This window comes from Eretmochelys imbricata, chromosome 4, assembly GCF_965152235.1.
Source record: "Eretmochelys imbricata isolate rEreImb1 chromosome 4, rEreImb1.hap1, whole genome shotgun sequence".
In the NCBI taxonomy this organism is placed as follows: domain Eukaryota; kingdom Metazoa; phylum Chordata; order Testudines; family Cheloniidae; genus Eretmochelys; species Eretmochelys imbricata.
In genome coordinates this window covers 135,432,457-135,452,053 of record NC_135575.1, presented here as the reverse complement: position 1 = coordinate 135,452,053, position 19,597 = coordinate 135,432,457, and the positions used below count along the sequence as shown (strand labels likewise).

At 40.8% G+C, this 19,597-nt stretch overlaps 1 protein-coding gene across 4 annotated transcripts in view; it reads left to right on the top strand.

Annotated features, from left to right (window-relative positions):
• The window catches only part of CTNNA2 (catenin alpha 2), a 715,434-nt gene that overhangs the window by 562,712 nt on the left and 133,125 nt on the right, over positions 1 to 19,597 (top strand). For all 4 annotated transcript variants that reach the window (XM_077814694.1, XM_077814693.1, XM_077814692.1 and 1 more), the window contains one exon: positions 6,495 to 6,647. In XM_077814694.1, coding sequence (XP_077670820.1) covers positions 6,495 to 6,647 — 153 coding nt within the window. The remainder of the gene's footprint in view (positions 1 to 6,494; positions 6,648 to 19,597) is intronic.

Here is a 19,597-nt window from a genome sequence, read left to right as displayed (position 1 = left end):
TTTCCGTCTGTGCCAATTAATCTATACCTAATTGCTGCTACAGAACACTAACAAGCCATGTGATTGGAGCTGGGTTCAGTATATTTTGTGGTGTTAAGTAGAAAGTGGTGAATGCAATGCTGTTTGTTGTGTGATATAGTTATGAACAAAGGGTAAGTAAAGTTTTTTTTACAGACAGCTTTATGCTGCCAGTCTTTATAAAATTTAACAATCTGTTAGAGCTGTTAATCTCCTGCGGTGGCTCTACCTTCTAGTGTCACGATTAGACATTCTATTCTCTACATGACTGTAAGTAGCACAGAGACATTCGGTTCTAAAATTATTATACAGCAATGAAAAGCATCATTCTGGAATGTGCAATTAGAGCTGTGAATCAACAATGATAAAGTAGGCCCAACTAGTGCTTAGAACGGTAGAACCCTTAGCTATGAATAGCAGTAACTTACTCTGTGCACCATAAACTGACTACATTGATTGTATAAGGTGGGGAATGTGCCTTGTAGTAGACTGTTCATGATTTAAAAAGAATATTTGCATGCTTTGTTTACACGTCACATCTCTGTGCTTGGCTGACACATCAACTTTTTTGGATTTAATTTGATTCACTTTACATTTAACATACTCTATTTAATAACAATGATTTTCATTTGATGCCACCCTCTATTAGTAAGTAGAACTTTAACCCTGTAATTAATAGAAACCATGCTCATTTTGAAGCCACGCTTGATTTTAAACTACAAGGAGGGAGAATTTAATATAAGCCATAGCTTCTAAATGACAATATACAGTACAGGCCTGGTCTACGTTATGTGGTTAGGTTGAATTTAGCCGTGTTAGATCGATTTAAAAATGACTGCGTCCACACAACCAACCCCATTCCGTCGACCTCAACGGCTCTTAAAATCGACTTCTGTACTCCTCCCCGACGAGGGGAGTAGAGCTAAAATTGACCTCACTGGGTCGAATTTGGGGTTGTGCAGATGCAAATTGATGGTACTGGCCTCCAGGAGCTATCCCAGAGTGCTCCATTGTGACCGCTCTGGACAGCACTTTGGAACTCCGATGCACTAGCCAGGTACACAACAAAAGCCTCGGGTACTTTTGAATTTCATTTCCTGTTTGGTCAGCATGGCGAACTCAGCAGCACAGGTGACCATGCAGTCCCCCCAGAATCAGAGCGTAGAATGTTTCTACGCTCCCCCTATCATCTCCATCCCTGAGGTTATCGCAGATTAGAAGGCGAAAAAAATGCACTCGCGATGACATGTTTTCCAAGCTCATGCAGTCCTCCCGCACTGATAGAGCACAGCTTAATGCATGGAGGCATTCAGTGGCAGAGGCCAGGAAAGAATTAAGTGAGTGTGAAGAGCAGAGGCAGGACGCAATGCTGAGGCTAATGGGGGAGCAAACAGACATGATGAAGCGTCTGTTGGAGCTTCAGGAAAGCCAACAAGCTCAGAAGCCCCCTCTGCATCCACTGTAAAACCGCCCACCCTCTTCCTCATGTTCCATAGCATCCTAACCCAGACACCCAACAACGCAGGGTTCAGGAGGTGGGGGAAGGCTCCGGACACCCAGCCACTCCACTCCAGAGGATGGCCCAAGCACCAGAAGGCTGTCATTCAAACAGTTTGATTTTTAGTGTGGCTACAATAAGCAATGTGGCCTTGTCCTTCCCTCCTTCCCCACCGCACCTGGGCTACCTTGTCCATTATCTCATTTTTTTTAATTAATGAAGAAAGAATGTGTGGTTTCAAAACAATAGTTACTTTATTTCAAAGGGGGGAGGGTCGTTGGCTTACAGGAAATTAAAATCAACAAAGGGGGCAGGTTTACATCAAGGAGAAACACACACAACTGTCACACCTAAGCCTGGCCAGTCATGAAACTGGTTTTCAAAGCCTCTCTGATGCTCTGCGCGCCTTGCTGTGCTCTTCGAATCGCCCCGCTATCTGGCTGCTCAAAATCGGCGATTTGCCTCAACCTCCCACCCCTCCATAAACTTCTCCCCCTTACTCTCACAGATATTATGGCGCACACAGCAAGCAGCAATAACAATGGGAATGTTGGTTGCGCTGAGGTCTGACCTAGTCAGCAAACATCGCCAGTGAGTTTTTAAACGTTCAAAGGCACATTCTACCACCATTGTGCACTTGCTCAGCCTATAGTTGAACTGCTCCTTACTACTGTCCAGGCTTCATGAGCCATGGGAGCAAGGGGTAGGCACCACCGCGTGGTGCTGAAGGCTGGGAGAGCAGCCTGAGGCAGAAGCCTCCAGCTCACATGATAGTCCAGGCAGGACTGAATCTCCATGAGACGAAACTTAAAGAAGTGAATGACCTGGACTCTCTGGCTCCCATTTGGTGCTCTAAGAGGAGGATAGCCAGGTCTGTCCAGGAGCCCCTGATCGACCTCACCAAGGTCTGCCAGGAGCACCCAGGAGACATACGATAGCTATCAGTCCTACTGCACTGTGTGCCGCGAAGGCAAGGAGCTGCGGCTGTATAGCAATGCAGTACCGTGTCTGCCAGCAGCACCCAGGAGACGTACAGTGACGGTGAGCTGAGCGGGCTCCATGCTTGCCATGGTATGGCGTCTGCACGGATAAACCAGGAAAAAAGGTGCGAAACGATCATCTGCCATTGCTTTCATGGAGGGAGGGGGACCTGACGACATGTACCCAAAATCACCCATGACAATGTTTTTGCCCCATCAGGCATTGGGAGCTTAACCCAGAATTCCAATGGGCAGCGGAGACTGCGTGAACTCTGGGATAGCGACCCACAGTGCACCACTCTGTAAGTCAGTGCTAGCCACAGCAGTGAGGACACACTCCGCCGACTTCCTGTGCTTAGTGTGGACGTACACAATTGACTGTATAAAATCGGTTTCTAAAGATCAACTTCTATAAAATTGACCTAATTCCGTAGTATAGACATACCCACACAGTGTTTGCATCTGCATCAGGGAAGCTCTTAAGTAATTGGAGAAGAAAGTAGTTCATCTGTAGATGTTCACAAGATCAGAGGAGCTGTCTATCTTTTGTTAACTAATTTCCTGTAGATTAATCTTTCCTTATGCTATCACTTTTTATATGCCCATTTAAATACAAGTCTTTTGCATTTCCCTTTGAAAGAATGGCATCCATACAAAAATTAAATACTCTTCATTCATAAATCATCACTTTGGCTGGACTTTGCTGTAGTACCTAGAGGAAGATACAAGATTAGCTTTTCCAGCAATTATTCACATTGATAAATAGCCCTAATTGAATACAATAGACTGGTAGTGCTGAGCTAATACCTTTAAATGTCTTGTCTTGTGCCATTAATATTACCTTGTCATGCACCTGTTTAAGCTATTGGAAGAATGCCTTATGTTCATACTCTGTCACATTTAACAAATGATTTTGTCAAGTCATTCCTTATAGCCTGTGCTGATGGATAGTTAAACTTGTGGTTTCCTGCATATATAAAAACTGTTATCTGTACCTTTCAACTTCCATGCAAGGGCATCCAAAAATTCAGGTAATCAATTTATAAAGAAACTACAATGCCTTTCTACATAAGGGTTCAGAAATATGCTACTGACATCTATGAATGATTCACTGACAGCTATGAATAATAGCACATAAACTAAATGAGGATTTACTAAATTTATATTTATCAAATCCGCCATGATGCAGAATGCTAACACAGTTCAGTTTTTGTGACTTTGGACTCAGGACCCTATTATCCAGCTCTAATTATAAGTTAGGTGTTCATTACTATATAAATAAATTCTGTATTTACAATAGTAAGGTCCAAATTGCAGTTTTCTGATGATCTCCTTTTTCATTGACATCTAATGTGTGTTTTAAGAGTAGAGGTGCTTGATACTACCAATGAAAATCAATGGTGTATTTTTAGACATTCTTCCAGTTTTAATGTTATATGGTAGGGGAGCATCATGACATAGTCAGAAATATAATACTGCATTGGCCAGAGTAAAAATTATATTGTTCATGTCTTAGATTCCAAGGTCAAAAGGGACCATTGTGATCATGTAGTCTGATCTCCTGTATAACACAGGCCAGGGAACTTCCCCAAAATAATTCCTAGAGCAGATCTCTTAAAGGGGGAGGAGAGAAGAGAAATCCTTCCAATTTTGTTTTTAAAATGATCAGTGATGGAGAATCTGTCACAACCCTTGATAAATTATTCCAATGGTTAATTACTCATACCTTATTTCTGGCTGAATTTATCTATCTTCAATTTCCAGCCTTGGATCATGTTGTACCTTTTCTGGCTAGACTGAAGAGCCCATTATTAAGTATTTGTTCCCATATACCTATTTATAGATTGTAATCAAGTCACCCTAATCTTTTCTTTGTTAAGCTCTTTGCGTCTATCTTAGCTTATCACTATAAGACAGTGAATGCCCCCATTTAAATCAGTGAGAGTTAGGCACCTAGCTGCTTTTGGGAATCCTAAGCCTCAATCTGCGTCTTTAAGCACCTAAATACCTTAAAAAAATCTGATAGTGACTGGAGACTCATCAGCCTCACAATGTGGGGGAGGTCTAGGTTGGATATTAGGAAAAACTATTTCACTGGGAGGGTGGTGAAGCACTGGAATTGGTTACCTAGGGAGGTGGTGGAATCTCCATCCTTAGATGTTTTTAAGGCCTGGCTTGACAAAGCTCTGGCTGGGATGATTTAGATGGTGTTGGTCGTACTTTGAGCAGAGGATTGGACGAGATGACCTCCTGAGGTCTCTTCCAACCCTAATATTTTATGATTCTATGAATGCACCTTAGGTTTTGTGATGTTATGCAGTATCACCTGCTCTTTCATGGGTTATTTTATATTAAATTTTCAATGTTTTAATATTCTATTATGTATTTATTTATTTACTACTGTAATACCTGTGAGCCCCAATCAGGAACCAGGACCCCACTCTGCTAGGTACTGTACAAGCAGAGAACAAGTCAGTCTCTGCCCCAAAGAACTTACAATATAAATAAAAGACAACAGATGGATGCAGACAGACAGGGGAGAACAAGGAAATAATGAGACTGTACTGGTCCACATCATAGGTAGTGGTCATAGCTGTCAAGTTTTTATTTTCTATGAATTATTTTTATAATTACGTTGAAGCACTTTAATCAACTTGGCAGGGCAATATAATATCTCATTTTATTCATCTATTACTAATCATGATTGTGTTATTTTAATTGTCATCATTTTAACAAAGGAAATATTACACTGCCTTTCAAACCATTCTGCTTTGTTAATGGCACTTGCCTTTTCCATACTAAGAAATGGATGGAGTGGTCACCACCAGCAATATTTTGGTTTAGCTTTTCCCTTTGAAGAAAAACCGCACACAGTCAATGCAGCTGAACTCCACAGGGGTCTTGAATCCTCTTTTTTCTTGCAGCACCCAATATAATAATTATCTGTGCAATTTTGAGCATTGAAAGGACCTCAGCTAGTTAAAGCTTTCTAGCATGGCTTACAAAATTGAATGATTACCTTAATTGACCTTCAGTCTAGCTACAAGATGTATGACTTAATGAGACTAATGTCTGGTTGGACCTCCAGGCTAGATGGCTTCCAGCCTGGTGGCTTTGAGTTTGCTATTTTTCATTTTTAATAACAATTATACCCAAAAGCTTAAGGAAGTCTGCTAAAATATGTCTGCTATCCACACTATCATAGAGCAGTGACATCTCCAGGAAGAATTATTTAATATTTCAATCATATTTTTGTGCATTTTACAGAGACTAGGAAAGTCTGACATTGATTTGTACTTTGCAGAATGGCAGAGGACAAGTTTGTGCCGTCACTCTTAAAGTAGTGGGATTTTTTTTTTCAAACATGGGTATTTTTTTAAAGGAAGAACAGGTGTTCAATCTTTAATGGCTTGTATTTTTTCATTAAGAATACATTTTCTATACACTTGTTAATCCTGCCTGTGAAATGCATGGAAAAGTTTTCAGATTGTTCCTACTAGAGATTTGCTAATGAAAACGAGACACCATGCATGTGCCAAGTGTAATACTGAATACAGATTTCACATGAGGTCTGGAAATACACTGGCCAATATTTTAAAATGATTGCCTAAAGTTAGCCTCCTAAATCTACATTTAGACTCCTAAATGACCTGACCTGACTTTTAAAAGTGTTGGGTACCTAGCAGCTGCCATAGACATGCAATCCCTTATGTGTGTAGTGCTTGTCCAGCTGGGTAGTCCCATTAAAGTCAGTGGAATTGCTTGAGTGAGTAAGGATTGCAGAATCAAGCCTTTAGTTATCTAGGTTTAAGTGCTACCAGAAATTCCTACAAATAAAAAAAAATGCTACAAATCCATAAATACTACCAAAAAAAAAACCCCATTGTACAACATTGAGATATGACAAATTTACTCAACTATAACTCACTGATCAATATGCTGGAAATGTGTATCGATAACTCTTCAGTTACTTACTGCTCCACTTTCTTTTAACACAGCTACGGAAGGCCGTTATGGATCATATATCTGACTCCTTCCTGGAGACCAATGTTCCATTACTTGTTCTTATTGAGGCTGCGAAGAGTGGTAACGAGAAAGAAGTGAAGGAATACGCTCAAGTTTTCCGTGAACATGCCAACAAGTTAGTTGAGGTAAGTTATGCTGATGGCATCATTGGAGTGCATTGTCTTGTGAGGGTCAAGGAAAATGATAAATTAGCTGAAATGTTGGAGGCTTTTCCTTTGGGATTTAAGCAATTTGGGGTTTTTACTTGGGATGGTTATTTAGAAATCTACTGATCTGTAAAAATGACAGGCAGGGACAGCCCTGTGCTTTACTGTAAGATTAAACCAGCTGAACATGTGTTATGCAGAATTTCCTGTGTCTTGTCAATAGTGACTTGAGTAACAACAAGCAGATTTCAGTTAAACTTCACCAGCACTGCAGTATAGTAGGCTGTCTTCTATACCAGGAAGGAAGCCAAATAGATGCTTCAGTGTGTTGTATCTGACTCTGATTGCTTAGAGAGCAAACTAGATTATTATTAGACTGTCTAGCTAAAATAGTGAAAGCATCATAAAATGGATAATAGTCTAAAACTGTCCATCTCCCCCACCCTGTGTGTGTGTATTATATATTATATACATATAGTGTGTATGTAAGTATATTGTTTTGTATAGGTACACACAAACTGGGTTTCTCTATGTTTTTCTTCTCTATATATAGACACTTTGCAATGTTAGCAAACTGTAACTGGTTTCAAGGATAGTACTGCAATGATTTTGTTCCTGAAACTGCCTCTTTCGAGATATAATTCAAACAAAACATGATGGTCAGGAACCTGGATACCTATCGAACAACTTTTAACTAGTCAAACATGTTTGTTTAGCCAAGTTTGCTCTCCATGACAGATTAAGAACTATTAAAAAAATTTGTTTCTTGAACATATAAATACTGTTTAGTAGTTTTAGTCTTTGATATTATTATATGGGATTATTAACTCCTCTTTACTAGCACTGTTTTGAAGACTATGCAGCTTGTAGTAACATCTTTTATAACAATTCATGGTACATGCATTTTAATTAAAATTGGATAGTGCAAATTTGACACGGACTATTGGGTTATAATTCTAAAAAATGTTTTTTCTTAAAAACTGCAGGAACAGATTTTGATCTCAGTTATACTGATTGTTTTAAATCTAAAGTTACCCATCTAACTGAAATCACAAACTGACACTTACTGTTTAAAAACTTGGGGCTTGATTCTAGACAGTGCTGGCTGCCTACTACACTGGGTTGAGTACCAGCATCTGCAATGTGAGAAGAGGGAACTCAGCACCTTGCAGGGTTGGGTGCTTTGCATTAAGATAAACATGTATATTATTGCTATCTGGTGACTGGTGCAGTAGCAGTGAAAAAGAAAATAGGGTCTAGGTACATTCATTTTAATTCTGCAAACATTACAACTGTGTTATGATTCTGAATCTATGATCATATTACACTGATCATTTTTGTACAATGATGCTTTTGTGAACCTGGCTTACTATGTTGTATTGCACTCTTGATGACAATGGGATGGAATACCATAGTAAGTAGCAGGGTAAAAAAAAAAGTTCATGTTATAGATACTTCCTTCTTGAAGAATAGGTTGAATTCTGAACCTCAGGTGTGTAGGTTCATAGGAAATTATGCTCCAAGAGAACATGTCAATTTGAAATCATGGTTTACTGTCCATATACAGGAGTATATTCAGCTAAAATTTTCTGATCATTTGTATTTGTAGAGGCATAAGGCATGTCATAGCAGCCAAGTTTTCGTGGTTGCTTGTGTCACTAATTTTGCAAATAAAAATAGATTACAGTGCTGCCCATCACACTTACAAAATGTGATTTAAAGATTATATTTTCCTGATTAAGGAGCTAAAGATTCTCTCACAGGCAGAGGGCCAATGTCACCGCCTGTGGAGGCAGGCACTGCTCCAGTGAAGTCACTGGAGTTGTGCATACTTATGTCAGAGAGGAATTTGGCACCAGGAATCCAAACACAGTAGCATTACTACTGTCTCAGTCTGTGACTCTGGAGCTTGATTCTTCATTCCTTGCACATCCTACGGAGTTTAATGGGCTTTTTGGGTATAATGCAGAATGCAGGATCAGAACAGCATGTACTTGTGTAAATGTGACATTTTTGTAGATGTTTGGCCAGCCAAAGGGGAGGGATAATTCACTTTATGTGTATTCCAGTACTTTTCTAAGATATATGTTGCAAGAACTGGACTTCTATAAATTACCTTTCTTCAAAGATGTTCTGCAACATGCACTATAAAATCCTGCATTAAGGCCTTGGTTGACTATTTCTGTCCCTCCCATCTCCCTTTTATGAGGGAGTGGGGTCAACACTGTGCCTCATTCAGGAATACTAACCTCCAAAATGCTTTCTACTACCTTCTTTACCTGGATTATGAGTGATCATTTTACTAACTATAAATAGCTTTACCTAATTAGAAATTAATATTCTGTTAAAATGTGGGATTCCCAAAATCTAACATGAAATAACACTAATCAAGGGAAAATACTTGCCAAGTTTCCAAAATGTATGCCGTACTTCAACACTTGGTATGTTTTTCTAAAATGTTTTGCAGAATGTGTTTTCGTTTCATGGGAGTTAGGTGCCAACCTGTGTAGATACTTCTGAAAACCGCACGAGGCATGCATTTGCATCTTTAGGCATCTAAATACCTTTGAGACATTGGCCCTTGGAAGATTAAATCCCATTTTCAGAAGTGACTTAGACACTTAGCAGCCTAAGTCTTATGAAAAATCAATGGGATGTAGACTCCCAAGTGCCTAAAGCCTTGTCTACACAGTGCAGCAATGTGCACCAGAGGAAGGTGAATTCTAAAGCACACAAATGTTTTGCACACTAACTGGCCTGTGTAGACCATGTTAGTGTTCCCTAGTCTAGTGTTCATTCCCTTTGAAGCATCTGGCATTGGCCACTGTTGGAAGACAGGATACTGGGCTAGATTGTTCTGACCCACTATGGCCATCCTTATATTCTTAGCTAAATAGTAAACTCTATTTTAAAACAACATCAACAACAAAACTGACTATATAAACAGATATTTTGGAGGGGCGCGGGGAAGCAAAAGGCTGCTGCTCTGGAAAACGACAGCTGAGTTCATTATGAGGCCTGAGTATGAGGGAGAATTGCAGCTGGATTTATAATGTGCATACAGTACCAAAGCTGGAACCTGTTGTTCAGAGAGTCATGTTATAAAATTCTGAAGAATGAAAAATGGCATAATTGAAAGGGCAACTGACCCATAATCAAAATGTCACAAACTCTTCACTACGTTGCACTATGGTAGTTTGTCCATAGCTATTGTCATTTGGAGAGGATAAATAAATTAATGGAATGGGTGCAACAATCTTGTCATTGATCTGATGGAGGACACAGCAAGTCTTTGTGAAAAGGAAATAAAGTTTCAGACGATGTAATTCTCAGTGTTTTTAATGGAAAGAGGGTTTCTGTACTTTTATTTTAGCATCTTGATGAGGAACATTGCTTCAGTGAGTATGGGCTGGAACATTTTTCAATGGAAAAATCAAGGACGTTGCCAAAAAGATCAAGAATGGTGATGCTGTGCTGTATCTGAATGGTGTCAGTTTTTTTGACCTAAAAGGATTTCCACTGAGGACACAATAGAAAATGTAGATGGGGCTTATAATAGATGTGAAAACTGTCTTCTGCATCATTAGAAGGAATGCATAGTAGGTTCACATGTGTGACCTATTCATTGCAAATGGTATTAAGTCCTTAAATGTTGGGGGTCAAAAGTTTCTGCTGGTACCATGAGCCTCAAGAAATTCTGAGCCCAAAGGGTTAAATTGACTTAAACTTTCCATTCAAAGACCAGTGAACCAGAATCAGTTACATTGTTCTGTCCTTAAATTTTCTTTCAACAATTGTTAATCTCACCATGTGTAGCACTTTTATTTTTAGCTGTTTTAAATGCTGTGCTGCATCTCTTCCCACTAAAACACAGTCCTTCCAAAAGACAGTGTCCTACCCACTTTGCATGAATATGAATTAATTTAAAGAAGGATTTTATGAAGCCCTACATGGATCTATCAGTTTCCTCCCATATAAACTTAAAGGCCAGGGGTGTCCAAAATAATCAAAGTCATCTACTAGAAGCACTTGTTGGGGGCTGGCCTCTATTAGTCTATGGTTTATGATGATTAAAATTTGATATAGTGCAAGCAAATCAATAGCATCACATGGTTGGACAGTAATTTGCAGCAGATGGGACCAAAGAACAACATTTCTATTTCTGTTTTTTAGTCTCTTTGTCTGCTAGGCTTACAGGAGCCTTTATTAACTCCTGACCATCAAGTTGTCATTCTGAAAAGTTTTTTCCTCCACATTGTCATGGAAGTGTAAGTGTCTTACTTAGTCTTTCTCTCCTTATGAAGATACTATGAGCACTGCCCTTCATTTCCTATGAGATATCTCATTTGTTGCTGCACAATTCAAATTGATCCTACAGTATTGTATGACATGGAAACATCTGAAAACTGGAAAGAGGAAGAAAAAGCATTGCTAGTATACTAGGAACAAATTGGGCAGTCACATCTGTTCAATAACTTCTTTACCATGCCAGCTAGATACTAGACATCTCTTAAGTCAATGGAGTTATTAGTCTTGATTTACGCTAGCATAACTGAACCAGAATCTAGTCCTACATTGTTTGTGTTATGCAAACCTCTCTCTGAAATATACTTCAGACGTTCTGAATAAATGAAAGGATGGACTGGAACTTCGAGGAGTTGACATACATCATTAGAAAGATATCTTTCATTGTCATATGAAGTCATGTTGTAGCCAGGTCAGTTCCAGGATATTAGAGAGACAAGGTGGGTGAGGTAGTATCTTTTATTGGACCAACTTCTGTTGGTAAGCGAGACGAACGTTGAAGCTTACAGAGCGCTCTTCCCCAGACCCAAAGAAGAGCTCTGGATAGCTCTAAAGTTTGTCTTTCACCCGCAGAAGTTTTGTATTTTCCACAATATGCATCCGATGAAGTGAGCTGTAGCTCACGAAAGCTTATGCTCAAATAAATTGGTTAGTCTCTAAGGTGCCACAAGTACTCCTTTTCTTTTTGTGAATATAGACTAACACGGCTTTTACTCTGAAACCAACAGAAGTTAGTCCAATAAAAGATATTACCTCACCTGGCGTGTAACATTTTAGAAAGATCATTTACATATGCAGCCAGCTCTTGGGATTGAATCATGGAGCAAGGTTTCAGCTGGTGTAAAATAGCAAAAATCCTCTGAAATCAATGGAGTGATGCCAATTTATGGCAGCAGAAATCTGGCCCATTATCTCGGTGTTACAAACTACTAATAAGCTCTATGAAGGAAAAATACAAATAAATGCATTCTTTGTGCTTTGATTGGAACTTTATGAATTCACAAGGATCACACTGGGCACTCACTTAAAGCTGTGTAAATCCAGATTAACAAGTTTAATTCTGAAACGTTAATTACTGAACAAGGAACATTCCCACATAACATACTTTACAAAGCCTGACCGTCTGCGAAATGTTCTGTTCTCTTCATATTGTGCCCGTGTTATCTGAGTACCTAGGACTTTCCCCTCCACCCTCACCCTGAAGTAGTGAAGAGAAGGTGTCAATATTCTTTCAGAACTTTTTTATCTCAGCTACCTTCATAAAAAATAAATACTTGTCTGGGTTTTCCTCCTTATATACTGATATGATTTGTTTTTTATATTTTTGTTTTCCCTGACATTTGACCTAGAATAGATAAGGATTTATACACTAAGGATATTCATAATTGATTCGCATAAATCAGCATTTGGAAGGTCATGGTTGCTTTAATTCAAGACCTGCAAATTGAGAGATTATTTTTAAAACTAAAGCTTTATGTCCACTGCTTCCTCTGTTCAACTGATTCATTTTAATTCAGCTTTCCATCTCAGACCTTTCCTCCTTGTGTTAGCAGCAGATGCTCTCAATCCTTATTAAACATCAGCAAAAATAATATAAAGAAATGTGTTAAACTTCAGCGAGGCTAATTTGTTGTAATTATCAGTATGAAGTGAGTGTGAAAAGCTCTAATAGTCTGCAGAGTTATTTCTTCTGACTCACCACTGCAGCCAGGCTAAGTAAGTCTATTATCTCTACCTTGGGAGTATACAAGACTTTGATTGTTCTGAAGCTGAGGGAGCTATGAGCATAGATAGAGGGGCTTTTGGGGAAAAAAGACATTTCACTAGTGGCATATGAACCCAGAACCCTCCTCTGAACTGGTTCTTTTAACGCTCACTGTTAAAATAAGGCATAATTTCCTCCTGAAGGTCAAAACAGCAGACTGGACTTCTACATAGAGTGCTTCCGCCGACGTGCACGGGCTGAAATTGTGGAAAAGCAGCATCACTTGCCCCATAACCTCAGCCATGCGGAACGCAATGCCATCCACAGCCTCAGAAACAACTCTGACATCATAATCAAAAAGGCTGACAAAGGAGGTGCTGTTGTCATCATGAATAGATCGGAATAAGAACAAGAGACTGCTCGGCAGCTCTCCAACACCACTTTCTACAAGCCATTACCCTCTGATCCCACTGAGAGTTACCAAAAGCAACTACAGCATTTGCTCAAGAAACTTCCTGAAAAAGCACAAGATCAAATCCGCACAGACACACCCCTGGAACCCCGACCTGGGATATTCTATCTACTACCCAAGATCCATAAACCTGGAAATCCTGGGCGCCTCATCATCTCAGGCATTAGCACCCTGATAGCAGGATTGTCTGGCTATCTAGACTCCCTCGTCAGGCCCTATGCTACCAGCACTCCCAGCTACCTTCGAGACACCACTGACTTCCTGAGGAAACTTCAATCCATCGGTGATCTTCCTGATAACACCATCCTAGCCACTATGGATGTAGAAGCCCTCTATACCAACATTCCACACAAAGATGGACTACAAGCCGTCAAGAACACTATCCCCGATAATGTCACGGCTAACCTGGTGGCTGAACTTTGTGACTTTGTCCTTACCCATAACTATTTTACATTTGGGGACAATGTATACCTTCAGACCAGCGGCACTGCTATGGGTACCCGCATGGCCCCACAGTATGCCAACATTTTTATGGCTGATTTAGAACAACGCTTCCTCAGCTCTCGTCCCCTAAAGCCCCTACTCTACTTGCGCTATATTGATGACATCTTCATCATCTGGACCCATGAAAAAGAAGCCCTTGAGGAATTCCACCATGATTTCAACAACTTCCATCCCACCATCAACCTCAGCCTGGTCCAGTCCACACAAGAGATCCACTTCCTGGACACTACAGTGCTAATAAACAATGGTCACATAAACACCACCCTATACCGGAAACCTACTGACCGCTATTCCTACCTGCATGCCTCCAGCTTTCACCCTGACCACACCACACGATCCATCGTCTACAGCCAAGCTCTGCGATACAACCGCATTTGCTCCAACCCCTCAGAGAGACAAACACCTACAAGATCTCTGTCAAGCTTTCTTACAACTACAATATCCACCTGCTGAAGTGAAGAAACAGATTGACAGAGCCAGAAGAGTTCCCAGAAGTCACCTACTACAGGACAGGCCTAACAAAGAAAATAACAGAACGCCACTAGCCGTCACCTTCAGTCCCGAACTAAAACCCCTCCAACGCATTATTAAGGATCTACAACCTATCCTAAAGGATGACCCAACACTCTCACAAATCTTGGGAGACAGGCCAGTCCTTGCCTACAGACAGCCCCGCAACCTGAAGCAAATACTCACCAACAACCACATACCACACAACAGAACCACTAACCCAGGAACTTATCCTTGCAACAAAGCCCGTTGCCAATTGTGCCCACATATCTATTCAGGGGACACCACCACAGGGCCTAATAACATCAGCCACACTGTCAGAGGCTCGTTCACCTGCACATCCACCAATGTGATATATGCCATCATGTGCCAGCAATGCCCCTCTGCCATTTACATTGGTCAAACTGGACAGTCTCTACGTAAAAGAATAAATGGACACAAATCAGATGTCAAGAATTATAACATTCATAAACCAGTCGGAGAACACTTCAATCTCTCTGGTCACGCAATCACAGACATGAAGGTCGCTATCTTAAAACAAAAAAACTTCAAATCCAGACTCCAGCGAGAAACTGCTGAATTGGAATTCATTTGCAAATTGGCTACTATTAATTTAGGCTTAAATAGAGACTGGGAGTGGCTAAGTCATTATGCAAGGTAGCCTATTTCCCGTTGTTTTTTCCTACCCGCCCCCCCCCAGAGTTCTGGTTAAACTTGGATTTAAACTTGGAGAGTGGTCAGTTTGGATGAGCTATTGCCAGCAGGAGAGTGAGTTTGTGTGTGTGTGTGTGTCCCCGGAAAAAAAAAAGGGGGGGGGTGAGAAAGCCTGGATTTGTGCAGGACATGACCCACCTTGATTACCATGCACATTGTAGGGAGAGTGGTCACTTTGGATGAGCTATTACCAGCAGGAGAGTGAGTTTGTGTGTGTATGGGGGTGAGGGGGTGAGAGAACCTGGATTTGTGCAGGAAATGGCCCACCTTGATTATCATGCACATTGTTAAGAGAGTTGTCACTTTGGATGGGCTATTACCAGCAGGAGAGTGAGTTTGTGTGTGCGGGGGTGGAGGGTGAGAAAACCTGGATTTGTGCTGGAAATGGCCCAACTTGATGATCACTTTAGATAAGCTATTACCAGCAGGACAGTGGGGTGGGAGGAGGTATTGTTTCCTGATCTCTGTGTGTATATAATGTCTGCTGCAGTTTCCACGGTATGCATCCGATGAAGTGAGCTGTAGCTCACGAAAGCTCATGCTCAAATAAATTGGTTAGTCTCTAAGGTGCCACAAGTACTTCTTTTCCTTTAACAGTAAAAGTAACTAATCATTGGGGGCCACTTTTGAAGGGATTCTTCCTCACTGACCATTTTGGATGTTCTTCTAAAAGATATTCTCTAGGAATATTTTGGGGAAGTTTTTGGCCTGTGGAGTACAAGAGGTCAGATGATGATCACAATGGTCTCTTCTGGCCTTGGGATGTGTGAAAAAGCTATGAGACTTTATATTCAGCTCCTGCTGTTCACATTGGACTGGTAGGCTATTGCTAGTTTCTAATATCTGGGGATCCCCAGAAATTTCCCCTTCAACCTGTATGGCCAACTTCACTGAAAACCAAATTGCTGCAGGGGGGCCAGAAAAAGAGGTAGGGGAAGCAACTGACATTTTGTGATCCCTTCAGCTTCTTGAACACGCCAGGGGAAGAAACCTTATCGATAGAAGTGATAAAATAATAAATGTTTGAGTGTTAGAGACCATATTCATGTGAGAGTCCATTGATTTCTGCCAACATAGATCCTGGCAGAGACTCCGTGGGCTGGAAAGTGCCAAGGGCAGGTTATGGCTGCAGATAATGGATGCAGTCTTCTCTCTGTGGTGAGCCACCACTGGAGTAAAAGTGTGGAGCCCTGGCCCAAGGGGCATGGGAGTTGGGGGGTTGGAGAGCATGGCCAGGACATTCTTAGATGTACTGTTTTTGCCCATTCCACAGCATCCTTCATTGGCAAGGCTTCTGTGAAGCTCTGCCATCCAGGATGGCTCAAAAAGTTGGAATTTATATCTCCCCTGTGCTTGCTCAGTAAGTATATCCCTATGAATTTTTCACTTTGCATCCAAAATACTACCCTAAAAATAAACAAACCACTAACTTATGGGCACTTGAACATATGTGAAACTATCTGTATTTTCTTAGGCTCCGGTTTTATTTTATCCTCTTCCTCCTTTTCCTTTATTCGCAAGGCGATAAGATTCAAATTTGCCTTCCAGAAAAATCGGGGGTGGTATAGGCCAATTGTACATCTCCGAGAGAACAAGTAATACAAGCAATTATTTGGGACCCCACATAGATTTGGTAACTATGAGTGGGACCAGAAGGGATTACTGGTCATCAGTAATAGCCCCCCAAATGGAAACAGGAGTGGAAAAGGTGTGAGATTTGTGCAAAATTTCCTCCATCAATGAGCACGAGTTTTACTATTACTTAGGGCCTCACAAATTATAAAGTCAGTGCTGGTCCCACCTGAAGCCATATACCTTTAAGTAACTAAACTGGTTTGTTATGTGCTGTTTGTGAGTTTTTTCCTTTTTTTTTTTAAGTGAATATATTTATTTCTGCAGTTTTTTCTACAAATAAAAATATAATGTAACCCACTCTTTCCCCATAGTATAATCACCTAGAATAGTCTCTTTCATTCTATGAATGATATACGCTATATCATGAAGAGCAGTTTTCATCAGATTGTTTTATTTTCTTTTACATGCCTCACAGAAGATGTTTTCCTCAGTAAGCTCCCAATATTTTTAGTAAGCTGCTGCTTTTTTCAAGATAATTAGTTTTTAACCATGTCCGTCATTTTCTATATAAGAAAGGTGTTGAAGTCCAATTACTTCCTTTTTAATCACTGAGTAAACTCGTGCTTGTACTTGGTAATGCATAACATCTGCTTGGCTAAAGAGAAGTATTTTTCAGTTGTATGACACCTCTGTTTCATGTTGTTCAGACAGTACATGAGACTGAGGCCACAGAAGTGGCTGGCTAGAAAGTAAGAATTCCATTTTGTGATAAATGTCAAGGTTTCTGCATTTGTTTCATTCTGCCTCAGAATGAAAACTAGCCTTTTTTGAAAAAACAACGAGGAGTCCTTGTGGCACCTTAGAGACTAACACATTTATTTGGGTATAAGCTTTTGTGGGCCCACAAAAGCTTATGCCCAAATAAATGTGTTAGTCTCTAAGGTGCCACAAGGACTCCTTGTTGTTTTTGCTGAAACAGACTAACAGGGCTACCCCACTGAAACCTTTTTTGAAAAGTTTCTGATTCAAAACAGGAACATGATCCTCAGTCTGCCACATCCCAGATAAATGCCTTAGCAAAAGGGCTATAGAGGCACTCTCCCTGTCATTCCATCCTGACCTGAGAAACCTTCCCAATGTAATGTTTCGGTTTCTGTCAAAAGTTTCATTTCAACAAATCAGCTTCTTTTGCCGAGAAAACATTTTGTCGAAAAGCTCCCAACCAGCTCCAGTTCTGCAATCCTTTTACTTGCACGCTAGCTGGTACACTCCTATAATATAGCAGCCTGGGTCATTTAGACCTTAATACCTCAATCAGGAGCTCATGGCACCATTTTAAATAATTGATTTTTATGTATCAGTGAATTAATGACAATTGTGCCTTAATCAGGGATTGAATTTGTAACTTCATTACACTGAAATTCCATACAATAGGGTAGCTGGCAGGCACCTAACTCTTAGGATTTCTACAGCAGAAAGCACTTCAGAGAGGCTCTATGTGTGACCCTTCCTATGGACAAGGGTCATGTGAAGCCTAGATGTCATTTCACTTAGAACTAGGCCCCTGTAATTTTGTCAGTCTTTTATTAACTGTCATGTTAACAATGTGAATAGAAACTCTTATAGCCGAGTCTTCTCTAATTACCCTTTAATAGGTCAGAGAAGAAGGAAAACTCATTAGGGGTTGCTCTTAAGCTGTCAACATGTGTGTGAGTGAGAAAGAAAGAGAGACACACTTGTGTGATGACATGGTGAAAAATTCCCAACTCCCTGCCTGCCCCGGTAGGCAGAAATCAGTACTGTCAACCCTATCATTTGCCTGTCTTTAGTGACAGGTGCACTCTTTTTTTTTTTTTTACTGTGTTTCCTTTATGCCATGTAGGAAGAATGAAAGTCTCTTCACCATTCAGCTAAATGATTACATTTACCAGAGGTACAGTTACTGCAAGCACTCTGGTTGACCATACTATTAGCTAGCTTCTTGGCAACATGGCAGGGAGTGATTTCTGCTCATTCACAGAGCCAAGGTGGTATCTGAACAGTACAGAGGGAAAGATCAGCAGGTGGAAATAAAGTTGGGATGAGAGAGGATGGCAAGTTTCTGTCCCTTCAGAAGTTGCACTTACAAGTCTTCTCCTCTAATCTACCCACAGGTAGGGCTGCCTGGAAGCACCATTTCTGCTTTTTTAAAAAAATTAGGTTTTGGAATTTGTTTTTATTTTGATGTGGAGTGAAGCTGAATCTTTTGTGAAAAAACACAAGCGAGACACCCCAGAATAGCCAATGGGTGTCTGCTGTGAATCAGGCAGAGTAGGGACCTAGACCTGGGGCTTCTACTTCCTAGGTGAGTGCCCTGAGCTATTGGCAAGGGGGAGTGTGTGGGATGGTGTTTCTGTCTCCTGATACATTTCCTCAAAAAGTTTAGTTTAGTTTAGGTTAGTTTACCCACGTCTGTTTTTACTACCGTTAACCCACACGCCTCCTGGGTGTGGCGCTGTCCCAGCTAGTGGCACTGAGACCACTTAGAGATTAATGAGTCTGCTACAGCCTCAGCTAAGGGCCACATGGCTTTTGGCTCATGCAGCAGAGACTCATGCACTAAGCTCCAGAGGCCCCAGGTTTGATCCCGGCGACCGGGGTCTGTCAGTGTTACACTATCACATCACTCTCCATAACTTCTTCCTCCCCCACTGGTTCTTCTTCCCAGTTTGTCAGCCTGGCAGCAGGGACCAGTGACAGTGGGGAAGGAGGAAAGGCAGCCGTTAATGTGGGCTCCATAGCAGCTGAAGTAGCTGGGTGGAATAATTGTAAAAACCCTGCCCCATGCTGGCTGACAAACTGGATGTGGGAAAGTCCAGCAGGGTTTGCGCGAATGCTGCAACCAGAGCTTGACTATTCTGAGTGCCATCACTTACTTGCTGTAATATTGTGACTTTAACGCTTATATTTTCAAAGTGTCCAGCACTTGCCTCCTTCCATTTGCTTCTCTTGGTCTCTTCATTTCATACAACTATTTTCAATGTGTTGCTTAATACAGACACTTTGCCAATTTTCTAATCTCCAGCTGTGGACATCTAAGGGAGATACATCCTTTCTGAAGACAGGGAAAATGACTTTGCTGCTATTGTAGTTCTTCAAAGGTAG